The sequence below is a fragment of the Falco biarmicus genome, chromosome 2, assembly GCF_023638135.1.
Source record: "Falco biarmicus isolate bFalBia1 chromosome 2, bFalBia1.pri, whole genome shotgun sequence".
NCBI lineage: Eukaryota > Metazoa > Chordata > Aves > Falconiformes > Falconidae > Falco > Falco biarmicus.
The window spans coordinates 91,717,577-91,731,055 of record NC_079289.1 but is presented as its reverse complement, the minus strand read 5'-3'; the positions used below and the strand labels follow the sequence as shown (position 1 = coordinate 91,731,055).

Here is a 13,479-nt window from a genome sequence, read left to right as displayed (position 1 = left end):
AGCACACTGACACCATCATTCACTCCTCATTTAACCCACCTCCACACTCTTACTTCTGGTACCCACTTTCCCAGCTAGAGATTATAGAAATTAACGGTGTGACTTACCTCCCCTTCCAGTTCTCCAGCACATGAGACTTACCAGCTTGGAGACTGTTACCTTGTCTGTTTTGATCAGACACATGTACAACTTCCACGAGACAAGTGCACAATTCAAAGATTGCTGCTTTAAACAGCATGCTTCTCCTTACGGGGAAGAATGGTCTAGCAGATAGATTGTCACCCTACGATCTAAGCTACCTAGGCTTGATGTTCTGCTGCATTATACACCTCAGGAGGGATCACAAGGTTTAATCAGAGACTTGTACACCCGGGCATAAAATCTCTCAGAAGCCTAGTTTTCAACAATTGGCCAACTGATGGAAATTTGACCCCTCAATGCTTTTGTTTTGTTTATATTTTAGTTCAGATGCTAGTCTCTCTGCCACTCAGTTCTCCAAACCCTGCTTGCTAGAAGGCTCCAGGAACCCTGCACACCACATGCTGCGTGGATGCTGCTGTCACAGGAACAAGACACGTACTCCAAGTGGCAAAACTGTGCCAGATCCTATATACAGCAGGAATGCCAATGTACCATTCAAAACCACTACTATATGAAAAAAACCAAACAGCATAACTGGTTAATGCTAAAACTTTGACATACCTGCTCGAGCTCATAGGCTTTGGCCTTATCCTCATCCCGGTCCGCATTCTTCCGATAAGCCATTCCCAGCCCCCACACAGCCAGGATGCTATAGATGTTGTCCCGTACCCAAGCATCTTTATGGTCCGCACCAGCTGAAAGCAGCCCTGTAACTGGATTCTAGCCATGGTAGAAGGAATAAAGAACAAACATTACTGCCTGAAATCCCATCTATTAAGAAGCACCAGTTCTTTCTGTATCAAAGAGTTATAAAACAAAAGAGAGCGCCAAATATGATTGAAGATGATTGCATGCTGAGGCTGCTCACAATTTCACAACAGAAGTGAGGTCCCATCTTTTCTTCCCAAACTCACACAAGTGAAATGCAAAATTTCTTTGAACAGTTCAGGATGTAAAGCTCATAGCAGCCAGCTGGGCTTCTTCATCCACACAGGATTACTAGCTAAGTCACTGAGTGAAATTTGAAATACATTGAGGAAATAGGAATTTAAATTTTACGTATCTGTAAGGAAAAGATGGTACTGAGTTAACATGAGAAATTGAGTCTGGGATCTCTTCTTCCCTATGCAACTGGTCTGTGGCACAATCCTGAGGAAGTAAAAAACCACTACTTCTGTCCTAGGAAATTAAAAAAGTATTTCTATTTATTTACCTACTGGATTTATAATAGCTAAAGCATGAACGCATGTAAAGCCTTTTTATATTCTCCTTTGGAAAATGTACAGAAAGACAAATTCTGATGGTGTTGAAAAGCAACACTTCCTGAAAACCAGCACACTGAGTAGCCTCCTGCATCCCAAATACTCCATTAAATTTTTCATTGCATCATTAATTCCCATTGCTTCATTGTCATAATTTTTAAGACCATCTTTCTCAGCTCTATGTTCTTTATTAACAAAAAAAAAAAAGAGAGGCAAAAGACCAACAGAGATTTCAATCAAATCAAGCCTTTACAGAAAACTTCAGTGAACAAAGACTAATTGCCAGGGCTGCTGTGACAAGGGGTAAAGATTACAATAATAAAGATAAGCAAAATTAAAAAGAATACATACACCAATTTTTTATTTCTGCCACACACCGGTTCACTCTACTCCTGTAGTTACTTTTAAGAAAGAAGTTTTGAGAGGGAGGAGCGTCAATTACAATTTCCTGGGCTTTGCAGCTGTCAACTGAACAGGACATGGGTGACAGCCTGACACATGTCACTGGGCACAGTCAGAGCTATTGTTATGGTTTAAATACAGCAATCTCTAGTGGCTCGTGGAGCGCTGAAACATGTAGTTCTGCTGAAACAGTCCCTCAGCATAATCTTCACAAACCAAATGGCAACCAAAGGACAGCTTACTTATCTATTTGATGGGGAAAGTTGCACACATGAACCCAAAGAGCTTAAAAAACTTTTTGAACTTGAAAAGTCAGACCAGGGAGTAACAGAAGAACAAATGAGCAAGCAAAGAAAGGAGACCCCGATCCCAGTTTATCACTGTGCCCACGTGATAAAAGCTAGGATCTCGAAAGGCAGACTACACATTCCCAGTATTTTTAGAGGGCACTGTGTTTCCCTCCCTCCCACGAAGGACAACAAATGCCTATGTACCTGCAGGCCTGGCTTGACAGAGATCGCCCTGCTATCTGAGAAAATCATCATTTTGGCTTATTTTTCCTCCCACACTGGGCTGGCTGCCAGTTGCAAAATAAAAATGCCTCCAAGTAACAAGATGGAAATCCCAGAAAAATGGCCCATGCAAGACTTTAAAAGACCATTCAGTCCCCAGGGAGGGATCTGCCCATCTTCAAGAGGCTGCATTAAATACATCCAAGGGCAGCTATCACCATTTCAGTGCCTTTGGTTCCTCTACAAGAAGGTCCCAGTTCTTGGGGCTTATTGGGGCTGGCTTTCACAGACTGACAAATTAATGTCATTCCTCATGCACATTCAGAATGTTAGCAGAACACCACAATATATTAATATTTTAAATAGTTCTGGTTGGGCTTTTTTCTTTTTTTTTAGAAAGTGCTTACTCTTAAAAACTACAGTTATTTTTACCTGCTGACACCATATGAAAAGTACAGCCCTTACAGGGTGCTAAAGAACCCAAAGAAATATTGAGTGTGCTTAATGCCAAAGATGTCAAAGGGATTTCAGCTCAGCTAGTACTTCAAAGCATTATGTCTACGCAGCGATCACTAATTGGACTAGCAGGTCTCATCCTGCAAATCACACTGCACATACAGATCCACACAGCAAAGAATTTTACCAGCACCCACGGGCTCTGTCAGCTGAGAGCACTGCAACAGAAAGCTGATTGCTGAACTAAGACTTAAACTGTTATATCATGCCAAATACTACTTTTAAGTCTATCTATTAATCCGAAGACAAAAAAAAAAAATCCCCAAACACAACACCAGATCCTACAGGGGACCAGATGCTAATAAGAACTTCAGCAATAAAGGCACAAAAATAGCAAGGTCGTAACCAAAGCAGCAGTACAAGTAAGCCCAAATTTAGCATCTTGCTGAAAATCTATTTATTTTGCATCTGTCTCTTTGATACATCAAACAAAAAACAATGTAAGCTCCAGCAAAGTTTGCTGATGGAGTGTTTGCATGAAACCAGCCATAACACAATTGGGGTTACCCATAAGTGTATGTGTGCTGGTTTTGGCTGGCGTAGTTAGTTTCCTCATGGCAGCTAATATGGGGCTACGTTTTGGATTTGTGCTGAAAACAGCGTTGATGATGTTTAGTTCCTGCTGAGCAGTGCTTACACAGAGCCAAGGCTTTTTCTGCTTCTCACACCACCCCACCAGCAAGCTGGCTGGGGGTGCACAAGGAGTTGCGAGGGGACACAGCAGGAACTACTACTAACCCTGACCGACCAAAGGGATATTCCATACCATATGGTGTCATGCCCAGCATATAAAGGTGGGGGAAGGAGGAGGAAGGGGGGAACCTTCAGAGTGATGGTACTTTGTCTTTCCAAGGAACTGTTACATGTGATGGCGCCCTGCTTTCCTGGAGATGGCTGAACACCTGCCTGCAGATGGAAAACAGTGAATGAATTTCCTGTTTTGCTTTGCTTGAATGTGCGACTTTTGTTTTACCTATTAAACTGTCTTTACTTCAACCCACAGATTTCCCCAGTTTAACTTCTCTGATTCTCTCTCCCATCCCACCAGGGGAGAGTGAGCAAGCAGCTGTGTGGTGCTTAGCTGTTGGCTGGGAGTAAACCACGACAGTATGCCAGATGCGCTTTCCTTATCAGCTCCATATGCTTTTCTCTTATAGTACCCTAGCAATATTTAAAGTGTATATAGATGATAAGTTTTGCTATTTCATGGACATACCTTATCTCATGCAAATTAACAAGTGTAATAAGCAGCCCAGAACAGCCTTCTGGTGATGCTCTTCAGCGCTTGCTCAGCTACAGTATCGAAGCACTCCTCTGGCTCGGGTCCCCAGGGGCACATGCAATAGCTGGCAGACTCTACACCACAGCAGGCCAGTATAAGCAAAGCAAGGGCATGAGACAGGAGCCAGTAATTTGGTCTTAGCTTCCTTGTACAACCTTTAACAGGATTGTACTTATCACTGTGCATGCAGCAGAGACTGATCAGCAGAATGCAACACTTGCAAAACAAGAAAAAATTTGCTACGAATGCAATCCTGCAAAGTGGCCCAAGTCTGCATATCCGGCATGCTTGTGGATGCGAGGTACAAGGTCAGAGTCACACGTCACCCCTGTGCTGACCAGCAATCTTAAATGCCTCCTGCCTCTTCTGCCAGGCTGCTCCTGGGCAAACCAATGGCAGAAATTTCCACTCCCTGGCTCCGTCCTGAAAGGCATCAGGAAGGCACCAGCAGCAGTGAAGCAGCTGCCCAGCCTGGGCTATTCTGGTCCCAAGCAAGACAGGGCATGTAGCCCAGAGATAATGGTCATAACTTGCCCATGTCTAACTGCATCCTTTCACCCAGCTGAACAGGACATTTACAATCTACTGCGGTGCAAAACCATAGAGTATAGGTACAGAAAACAAATCTAGAAACACATCTTGCAGCATCTCTGGGCCCTCTTGGGATATCACTGTCCCTCTGCCTTGCTGCTAGCCTGTGACTGGCTTTCCACACACAGAAAACTTACTTATCGCCTCCCCCCACCACTGAGCTCTCCCCAGCATTGAGCACTTAGTGGAAAAGGCAGCACCAAGTCATGAACATGCATCCAAGCACTGTAAATAGCAATTACAAAATTCTAGGTCACTGGGATAAACTACCATATTACCATTAAGTTACCCTTATTATTATTAACTATTAATATCATTAAGGCATAGCTTTCATGGGGCATGTTTGATCTCAGGTTCCATCTCTCCCCTAATGGAGGCTGTTATCAGCATCCTCATCCTATAAATGTGGAAATCAAGGCAGGCACTGGAAGCCAAAGTGACTTGTCCTCTGTCATTCTGCAGACAAAAGGCAGAGACAGGAGCACAAGACAAGGCATCTCCTGCACTCCAGCACAGCACTCACACCATGTCCTTGCATTTCCTCCTGTGAGTTTACAGCAATTAGTACACAAACATTAATTCACAGGTGTCTGGACCCTGTGCACACAACAGCCAGTGACAAAAATCTTACTGCCCTAAGCCAATTTGGGTCCTACCCTCTTATTTCACTGTTTTCCAGTTTCTCATAACTCTCAGCAACTACGTCTATTTGGGAACCGATTCGTGCCAGAACACTTGTTGCTCTCATCTTGATGTACTGAACTGTTTTAAGCAAAGTATGGTGCTGCAGAACACACTGCAATTCCCCGCTGCCTGCCTGGGCGAAGTGAGCACATTAAGCAGCCAGCACTACGCTACGTGCTCCTCTGTACGGCCTGGCCAAAAACCAGAGCGGGTCACAGGTTTTTTCCTACCAGCCCCGACACCTTCATTCTTGTACAGCTCACACACCGGCAAGCCAGAGCCCAGGCGGTGTCACATCGGGTGATGCTCCACCGACACCGGGGCTGCACAAGCTGCAGGGCAGCGGCCCGGGAATCCCTGGGACGTGCCCCGCCGCACACACGCCGAGCCCCACCGGGCCCCGCCGGCCCCGCACTCACACCGCGCCGATGCTGACAGGCAGGTTGTGAAGGCCCTGCCGGGGAGCTCTGTGTCACTGGGCCTCAGCGGTGTTACGCGCACGTATATACATACAGTCTTACAACGGGTGGGCGTGTGTCATATCGCCATGCGCTGTATTATTGTTCGCAAGCTCAGACCTGCTGTATTTTCCACGTATCTTCCGACGTGCGTTTATGTAAGCGGCTAGCGAGCCCCCCGAGGACCCGCGCCGCCTCCGCGCTCCCGCACCGCCCCAGGCGGGGACAGGAGATGCGGCGCAGAGGCCGGCCGCCGGCCGCAGCAGGTATTTTCCTCCCCCGGCCCCGCCGCGACCCTTGCGCACCCAGGTTACGGTCACCGGCCCCGGCCGCTCCAGCCGCTCGGCGCAGCCCCTCCGCGACCCCCGCCGCGGCCCCCCACGCCCCGGCCGGCCCCCCAGCGCCGGGCACCCCCGGCCCCTCACAGGCGTCCCGCGGCGGCGGATACCCTCACCTGGTGGCAGAGGATGGTCCGCTGGACCAGGCGGGCGTAGCCGTCCAGGCGCACACCCGAGTTGCTGCGGCTCCTCATCGCCCCACGGCCGGCCCGCGCCCCCCGCCTCAGCCGGCCCGGCTGCCCGGCCCAGCCCCTCGACCACAGCCACGACCGGCGCGGCGCCACTGCCTGATGGCGGCCGCTGCCTCCTCCCTCCCTGCCGGCCTGCGCGGGGCGGGGCGGCCCCCGGGCTCCTCCCCCCGGGCGGGACGGGGCGGCCCCCGGGCTCCTCCCCCAGGGCGGGCGGTGGGAGCGGGCGGCGCCGGCTGTGGCGGCGGGCACATGAACGGGAGCAGGGGCAGGGGCAGGGCTGCTCCCGCGCGGGTAAGGTGCTTGAAATCCCACATTCAGCTTTTCCGAGGAACCAGCAGGCTTCTTCCCTGCAGTGTTCGCACCAAGGCCCAGCGCGCTGCCCTGGGAAGCGGCAGGGGAAGGGCGGGAGGCGCCGCGGGGGTCCGTGCTCGAGGGACTGCCTGGGAGCAAAGGCCCAGCGGCGGGAGCCGCAGCGCGACAAGTGACAAAAGTTAGGCTTAACTGTCAAAAATAAAGGAGATTTTATACATCCTCATCGTTAAGTTCATAAGATAAAATGCAAAAGGCCAGAACATTTGTTGGAAGGTGGATTTTTTCCCCCAGCCTTAAAAAAATACCGTTTTGACATCTGAGAGAATGAAAGCCTTGAAAAAAAAAAAAAAAAGGCAAGAAAGCAAGGCTTTATCAGGTGTCGTCACACCCCAGTCTTGGCTTTCCAGCTTTACTAATGTAAGGATGTAGAGATTCCTGCTGTGAATGAGCCTGCTGTTCCCACAGCACCCGCTAGGGGCGCCAGGCAACGCGCGGCCCTGCCCGCCCTGCGCTCGCCGGCTGGCGCTGTGACGCCGCAGCTCCCGCACACGGGTGGGCCAGGAGCAAGCGGAAAGTAGGGGAGTCAGGCAAAGAGAACCGAGACTTGGGAACTTGACAAAGGCTTAAAAGGAAAAAAACCACAAACCAACTAACCGACCAAAACCATGTGTTACAGTTGCAAAATCTTCAGAGTTCGCTCTGTGCTCCTGGCAGCAGGGAGACACGATGGTGAGTGTGGATGGACAGCCGCTGGATGGACGGCTGCTGAAGCACGGAAAGGCTGTTGCCGAGTAGCTGAAGGTGTGGGATTCACTGAGACTTCCGAAAGGATTTTTTTTTCTTTTTCCTCATGTGAAATTACAGCATTAAGAGAGTTAATTTTGTAACTAACTGATGCTTACTTCATCAACTGTGTAACCAACAGCCATGGCTGAGAAAGCAGGCTCAAAAGCAGATGTGTTCATTCAGCAGTGGCGGCAGACAGCATTTCTGTAGGGACTGTGCAGCAGGCAGGTGACAAGCACTACTCACAGGTTTAACTCCATCAGCCAGCACCCTGCAGCTGCAGTTCGGTGAAAGCTGTGCAGTCCCAAAACAGACCTGTCCACTCTCCCCTAAACTCTGCATGAACTTCCTTCTTCAGGGCACTACTTTTTACAGAAAAGATTGCATATGCTTAGGGAACAGGTTTGCTCAGCAAGGTGGTTCCAGCTGTACACAGCCTGTTGCTGTTGATCTATGACTAAGCTTAAAACTTCCTTAGAGATGTCCTCCAGTTAGCTTTGGCAGCCACAAGATGATGCACTGAATCTTACTCTGTGCTCTGGCAAGCGGTTGCAGCTTTCATCGAGCCCTGGGCTGCCATGGCTAAAACGCTAGCAGTGCACAAGAGACCAAGTACCAAAAGGATACAACACCCAGTGTGCAAACACTTTTTTTTGGCTAGTTTAATGATGATAATTATTTACTGCGCTAAAACACTATGCTGCTGTGGGTGCAAGATTTTACTACAGTATATGTGTGCTTTTAAGTGGCGAAGTCAGAAAAGACTCCTCACCCCCAGGAATATATCAAATAAAAAATGATTAAAAAAATTCTAACATATGTTAGTGTGCAGGAATAAAAACAAAGGAAGACTTTAGTGATAGTGAAATATGCATTTTCATAGGTAAGTTAATTACTGAAGCCAAAGTCGCCATGGACTTTTGCTCATAGCATTCTTATGGAAGAGCTTCAGCAGATGTGAGTGTGAGCATTGGCTGGGCAGACTTAATTTCGGGTTTTCCCGTGAAAGGCAAAATATGTAGAAGACAATAAATGTTAAGGGCTAGGGTCTGCACTTTCTCCAAGAGGTTATGTACTACAGCTCATATAATCTGAAGAATTCTAACAAAAACCAGCATAATGAGGCATTTATCTAAAAGACAAAGTTTATATTTTTTACGTGTTTTACTTGCTGTAATATTTTTTTTACAGTTGAAAATATAAATACAAGAACATTAAATAAATTTACAGGAAACAGTGCAAAGGCAATTAGCCAAACAGTTAAAGCATTCACAGAAATGCATTCCAGCTACTAGCATTCCAGGAGAGTCTTTTATTAACATGCAGTGAAAACCTTCTGGATAAACACAACAAATACTTTAAATTCCCATTTTAAAAGCATATTCAGAGTAGTCTTGGACATAGATGACCAAAAGAACCCATGCATTGCATATAAAACCACAAGCAGGTTTGAGTACTGAAGAGGTTCAATTGCTGAAGTACAACAGAACCCCAAATAGGAAGCACTTAATCGATGCTTTTGTTGAGAAGATCTTTACAGGGCTCCCTAGAGAGTCCTCTGGGAAAGCAATGCCCTTTGCTCCCCTCCAGCATGCACTTGCCTCATAAAATCCCCTTTATGGGGTCTGGCACTCCACAGTGTGGCACCAGTTTGTTCTAGCTCTTGCTCCAGGAGCATCCAACCTTTGCCCAAGAACACAAGGGGTGGGGAGGAAGTAATGGCCACAGCTGCACATTTGTCTAAGGAAGAAGAGGCACAACCAGGGCTCAGGCTAATTTCTGTTCAGGAAGAATCCTCACACCGTTGTATGGGTTTCGGCTGTTGTGCATGAAGAGCCAAAATCCAGCATTTTCAGACAAATACCATAACAGGAATGAAATTTTGCCTCAGGAAGCACTGAGCTAGGGCCTCAGGATTTGGCTTGCCAACCAAGGGCCAAGGTACAAGCAGAAATATTCATTAGAATAGCTGAAGAGCTGCCCCTTAAAAAACAGCCACACAATGGAACAATTTCTCAGCTCCTAAATATAGCAGCTAGCATTTACTCTATTTTTTTCTTCAAAAAAATAACACTTCTCTACTTTTCTTTATCACTGCAAATGAGAAATGGCAGTGTGTTTAATCTCTGGAACCACAACTCAAGATAAATATTGACCCTGCTGAAATCAATGGCAAAAGCTCCCACTGACTTATTCAAGCCACTAACATATCTTAGTTATATTCAATAACCTATTGACTACCTTATTTATCACTCCCTCATTCATGGCACTCTGATGACACCCAGTTTCTCTCCCTCTGTGGTGTACTAAGAGGTTGCTAAAGGTTCAAGATTGATAGTGTTCGTATTTACACTTCTGTATCTAGTGATATATTTAAACCACTGTAAGTAATTTCACTTACTGAAAAAATTCTGTATCATGCTATATTAATTATCTCAATTAAAGAAAAATGCAAACTTACAATAAAAGTTAAAACAAAATATCAATTATTTTTCTATACATAGGAATATTTAAATTTATATTACAAGAAATAAATATAAAAGTATCATTAAGATGCTTAAAAGTTGGTATTTTTCTGTTTATGTACATCACTACAGTTTGCTACTACAACATACAAAAAGTTGTAGACAGTGTAGCTAATGTTTTTAAAGATAACATCATTTGTATGCACAAGTTGTAACTTCCTACATTTATACAATACTACTATGCATTATATCCAGATAAACATAGTTGTAATGAAAAAGTCTAAACAAAACCTTCCCTTTAAATGTAAAAAACAACATCAATAAAACCTCTAATAAAGAACTGAAATGGAAATGTGCCAGCTGTAATTTGACATCCAACATACCTTGTCAAAATAGTAGCTTTTTTTTGTTTGTTTTTTTTTTTTTTTTTTTTTTTTTTAATAATTGTCCTTGTCAATCCATTGCATGGCTGCCTTGAAGTTCCAGTACCATATTATTAAATAAAATCAGTTCTTGGTCTGCTCACATTATGTAAAACTGTTAAAGTAAATCTCTACTTCACACTGTAAAACAATGTGCTGTTTAAAAGGAAATCACATTTTCTCAAAAAAAAGTTAGGCTTCCCCTCTTTGAAGTCCTTCTGAGTGAGATATGGCTTTTTTGGCTGCCTGTATCATCCTTTTCTTGAAATACAAGTTGTTTGCCTGAAAAGTCACGGAGACACACATCACCATTCTGTACAATGAAAGAAACACTGTTCTTCTCACTGGGAAGATGGCCTGTTGAAACAAAAAAAAAGAGCATCTCCTATCAGAAAGGTTCAGAATCAAGTCTCCCATGCTTTTTCAGTCACTGTAGGGTGTTCATGCACTCTTGTATTATTCCTGCAACAATCTCAAAATGTGGGCTTTTCTGTACATACTGCATATGTATTTCTTCTCCTGTGCAAAATCAGTAAGAGATCTGAGAGATGTTAATAAATTTTTGCACAATAGGATTCCATATTTTAAGCAGTGAAGGTCACAATTCTCAGGATGTAGACTTCGACTTGGTATAAATATAACTAGGTAAGATGCAAAACACTTTTCATTCTAGTTTTGCTTTAACAAGTTAAGTTTAAAAGGTCTCTCAGGTTTGCTATGCATCTGCAACAAAAGTGTTTGAGAAAATAAGGATTTTTTTTTCCTTTGAAAGGCACTCAACTTGCAGGATTTATTTCTGGAGGACAACTAGAATACGGCCTAGGTCCAATCATGGGTCTAGGATATATTAAGACTGATTCTTACACCTTTAGGTTAATCTACAATGAACACGTGTGACACCACTGCTGACTGAAGCCTATTAATGAAATGCTCCACAAATGCTTAGTTCACCGGATAGAATCTCCTACCTCTATGCATCACGTTCTATATAATTCTGATGAGAATCAGAATTTAATTTTTTTTTATTGTAAGTATTTGTGCAAATGCTTCTGGTTGGATTTCAGTTTGATTTTTGTTGGGGGTTTTTTTGTTTGGTTGGTTGATTTGTTGGGGTCAGGGTTTTTTTTGCAAAGCAGTCAAGTTTAAGAAAACTGCCAGGACCCTGGTATCATATGCATCACTATCAGTAGGAATAAACTATAAGGAATAGCGCAATGGAGAAACCAAAACCAGAGCTAGTATTTCTTTTGGGAGGGATAATTTTGTTAAACACTGAGAAGTGAGTTCACAAACTAAGATGCAGAGCTGTCATTTACCATTTATACCAGACAAAGAATTAATAAAAACCATAAAGCACCCAAGTTTGCTATTTGTGTTAATATTCACAACAATTCATACACAAGCATCATCATGATTTGGGAGACTTCAGTAAATCTACTGAAAAGACACAACAGTGAAGGTAGAAACGGTTTGTGGTTTATGGTTTAGGAGGAGAAGGAAAAACACTAGTGAGAAACCTCTAGGCAGTGAAAGATGATTCTGTTACAGGGATCAAAATCTGATCCTCTCTAGTAGTACAGTTGTAATCAGACACAGAATACCTCAAATATCCTGGAGCGGAATTCTGCTTTGGCTCTGCCTCCCCTTTCACTCTCTCACTACCTCAAGCTCCTGAACTCTTCCAGAAGCAGCAGGGCCCCATTACAGGATGCTCTTCAACTATTTCTTGTTGGGGTCACCAGATGGGGAACTATTTGGTTACATCCCTCCCCTGCACTTAATCCTTCCCACAGAAAGGATTCTACTGCTTGAGTGTCTGGGCTGGACTGCTCCTCTATTCCACTTGGGCCAGATCCCCCAAGCACACAGGTTTAGGATCAGTTTACCCAAACATTTCCTCCAGAAAATAATCCTTCACTTTAGACAGACTGCATACCTTCCAGCAGTTATCCTACTGATTCAAGCAGATGTCAGCATTATCAGCTGCATCGAAGTCTCATTGGCAAACTTGTCTTTGGAATGAGAGATGGCATTTTTTTAAATAAAATGTGAACATGTATTTCTAGCTGATAAAGCTTACTACCAGTTTGAAAATGTAATGCATATAAATTTGACATCTCCAGATGGGAGTTTAAGAAAGTGGGCTTGTGGTGATGGCTGCCAAACAAAGATCACAAATTACATGCACAACTTCTGAGCTGCCACTGGACCCACAAAATGGCAGCAATGGCCCAACAGATTATGCAAACCCTCTTAAGTACAAAATCTAATATTTAACTATTAATTTAAAAGTCCACCAAGCACTTAGGCACAAATGTAAACAGGGCAAGATGAGCAGAAGAGCTTTGCTAATTCAAATCAGATAAAGACTGAAATGACAGAAAATAACCATACTTGCTGACACTGTAACTGTGTATATATAGCTGTTTAAACCCCGCCTGACTACAACTGTTTCATATTTTAGAAGGAGTGTTCAAAATAGCTGTGCCCTAATGCTAGGGTAAAATCTGAGAAGAAAATAAGGCTATTCTGTGAACAAATTCAGAAAGGTGGGTTCTGTTCCTCAGTTATGAAATCTGCAGGTTCAGCCATGTGATACCTGATGGTAGGTCCCCGAACATGCAGACCTGTAAAAGAAAAACCAAAACCAAGGAAATACTAGTATGCCATCAAAAGACGAAGTTACACAGTCGAGTAGGCAAGCAAAGCCACAGGTTGTATAGACACCCCAAACTTACCATGGCGAGTCATTCAATCCTGGAATAGCATTTCAGTGGAAGCAGTGAGACCAAAACCTTTAAGTGTTTACAGCTCAGTGTATTATGACATAGGTCTTAATTTCTACAGTGTTTTCTTGTTGGAACTCTTTTGAAATAAGGCATTGGAATGTTAGTTTGAAGTTCTGGCAGTGAGAGTGGGGAAATCCGGTACAACTAATTAGGCTTCATGTTTCCACCTAACACCAGTCAACTACCTTTTGCAGGCATTTGCTCAGCTCTTCTAAGATACAGCTGCCCCATGTTTGGAAGATTTAAGTGTAAGCTCAAAGAGCTTTGCTGGGAGGACCAACTCTACCCAAGTATATGTTTAGCGTCTTTTTGTGGGAGTCCTAAAGAC

The 13,479-nt window shown here is 44.3% G+C and overlaps 2 protein-coding genes across 9 annotated transcripts in view; both read right to left on the bottom strand.

Moving 5' to 3' along the window:
- The window catches only part of PHKA2 (phosphorylase kinase regulatory subunit alpha 2), a 49,183-nt gene extending 42,678 nt beyond the window's left edge, over positions 1–6,505 (bottom strand). For 2 of the 5 annotated variants that reach the window (XM_056327868.1, XM_056327871.1), the window contains exons 1-2: positions 6,303–6,505; positions 703–861 (exon numbers count right to left, since the gene is read on the bottom strand). In XM_056327868.1, the coding sequence (XP_056183843.1) occupies positions 703–861; positions 6,303–6,380 (237 nt within the window). In that variant the 5' untranslated portion in view covers positions 6,381–6,505. Of the gene's footprint in view, positions 1–702; positions 862–1,754; positions 1,869–6,302 lie in introns of those variants that run through there. The other 3 variants (XM_056327867.1, XM_056327869.1, XM_056327870.1) reach the window with 3 other exon arrangements.
- A 2,108-nt stretch (positions 6,506–8,613) lies between these two features.
- The window catches only part of ADGRG2 (adhesion G protein-coupled receptor G2), a 62,349-nt gene continuing 57,483 nt past the window's right edge, over positions 8,614–13,479 (bottom strand). For 2 of the 4 annotated variants that reach the window (XM_056329472.1, XM_056329475.1), the window contains one exon: positions 8,614–10,719. In XM_056329472.1, coding sequence (XP_056185447.1) covers positions 10,544–10,719 — 176 coding nt within the window. In that variant the 3' untranslated portion in view covers positions 8,614–10,543. Of the gene's footprint in view, positions 12,990–13,479 lie in introns of all 4 variants that reach the window. The other 2 variants (XM_056329474.1, XM_056329473.1) reach the window with 2 other exon arrangements.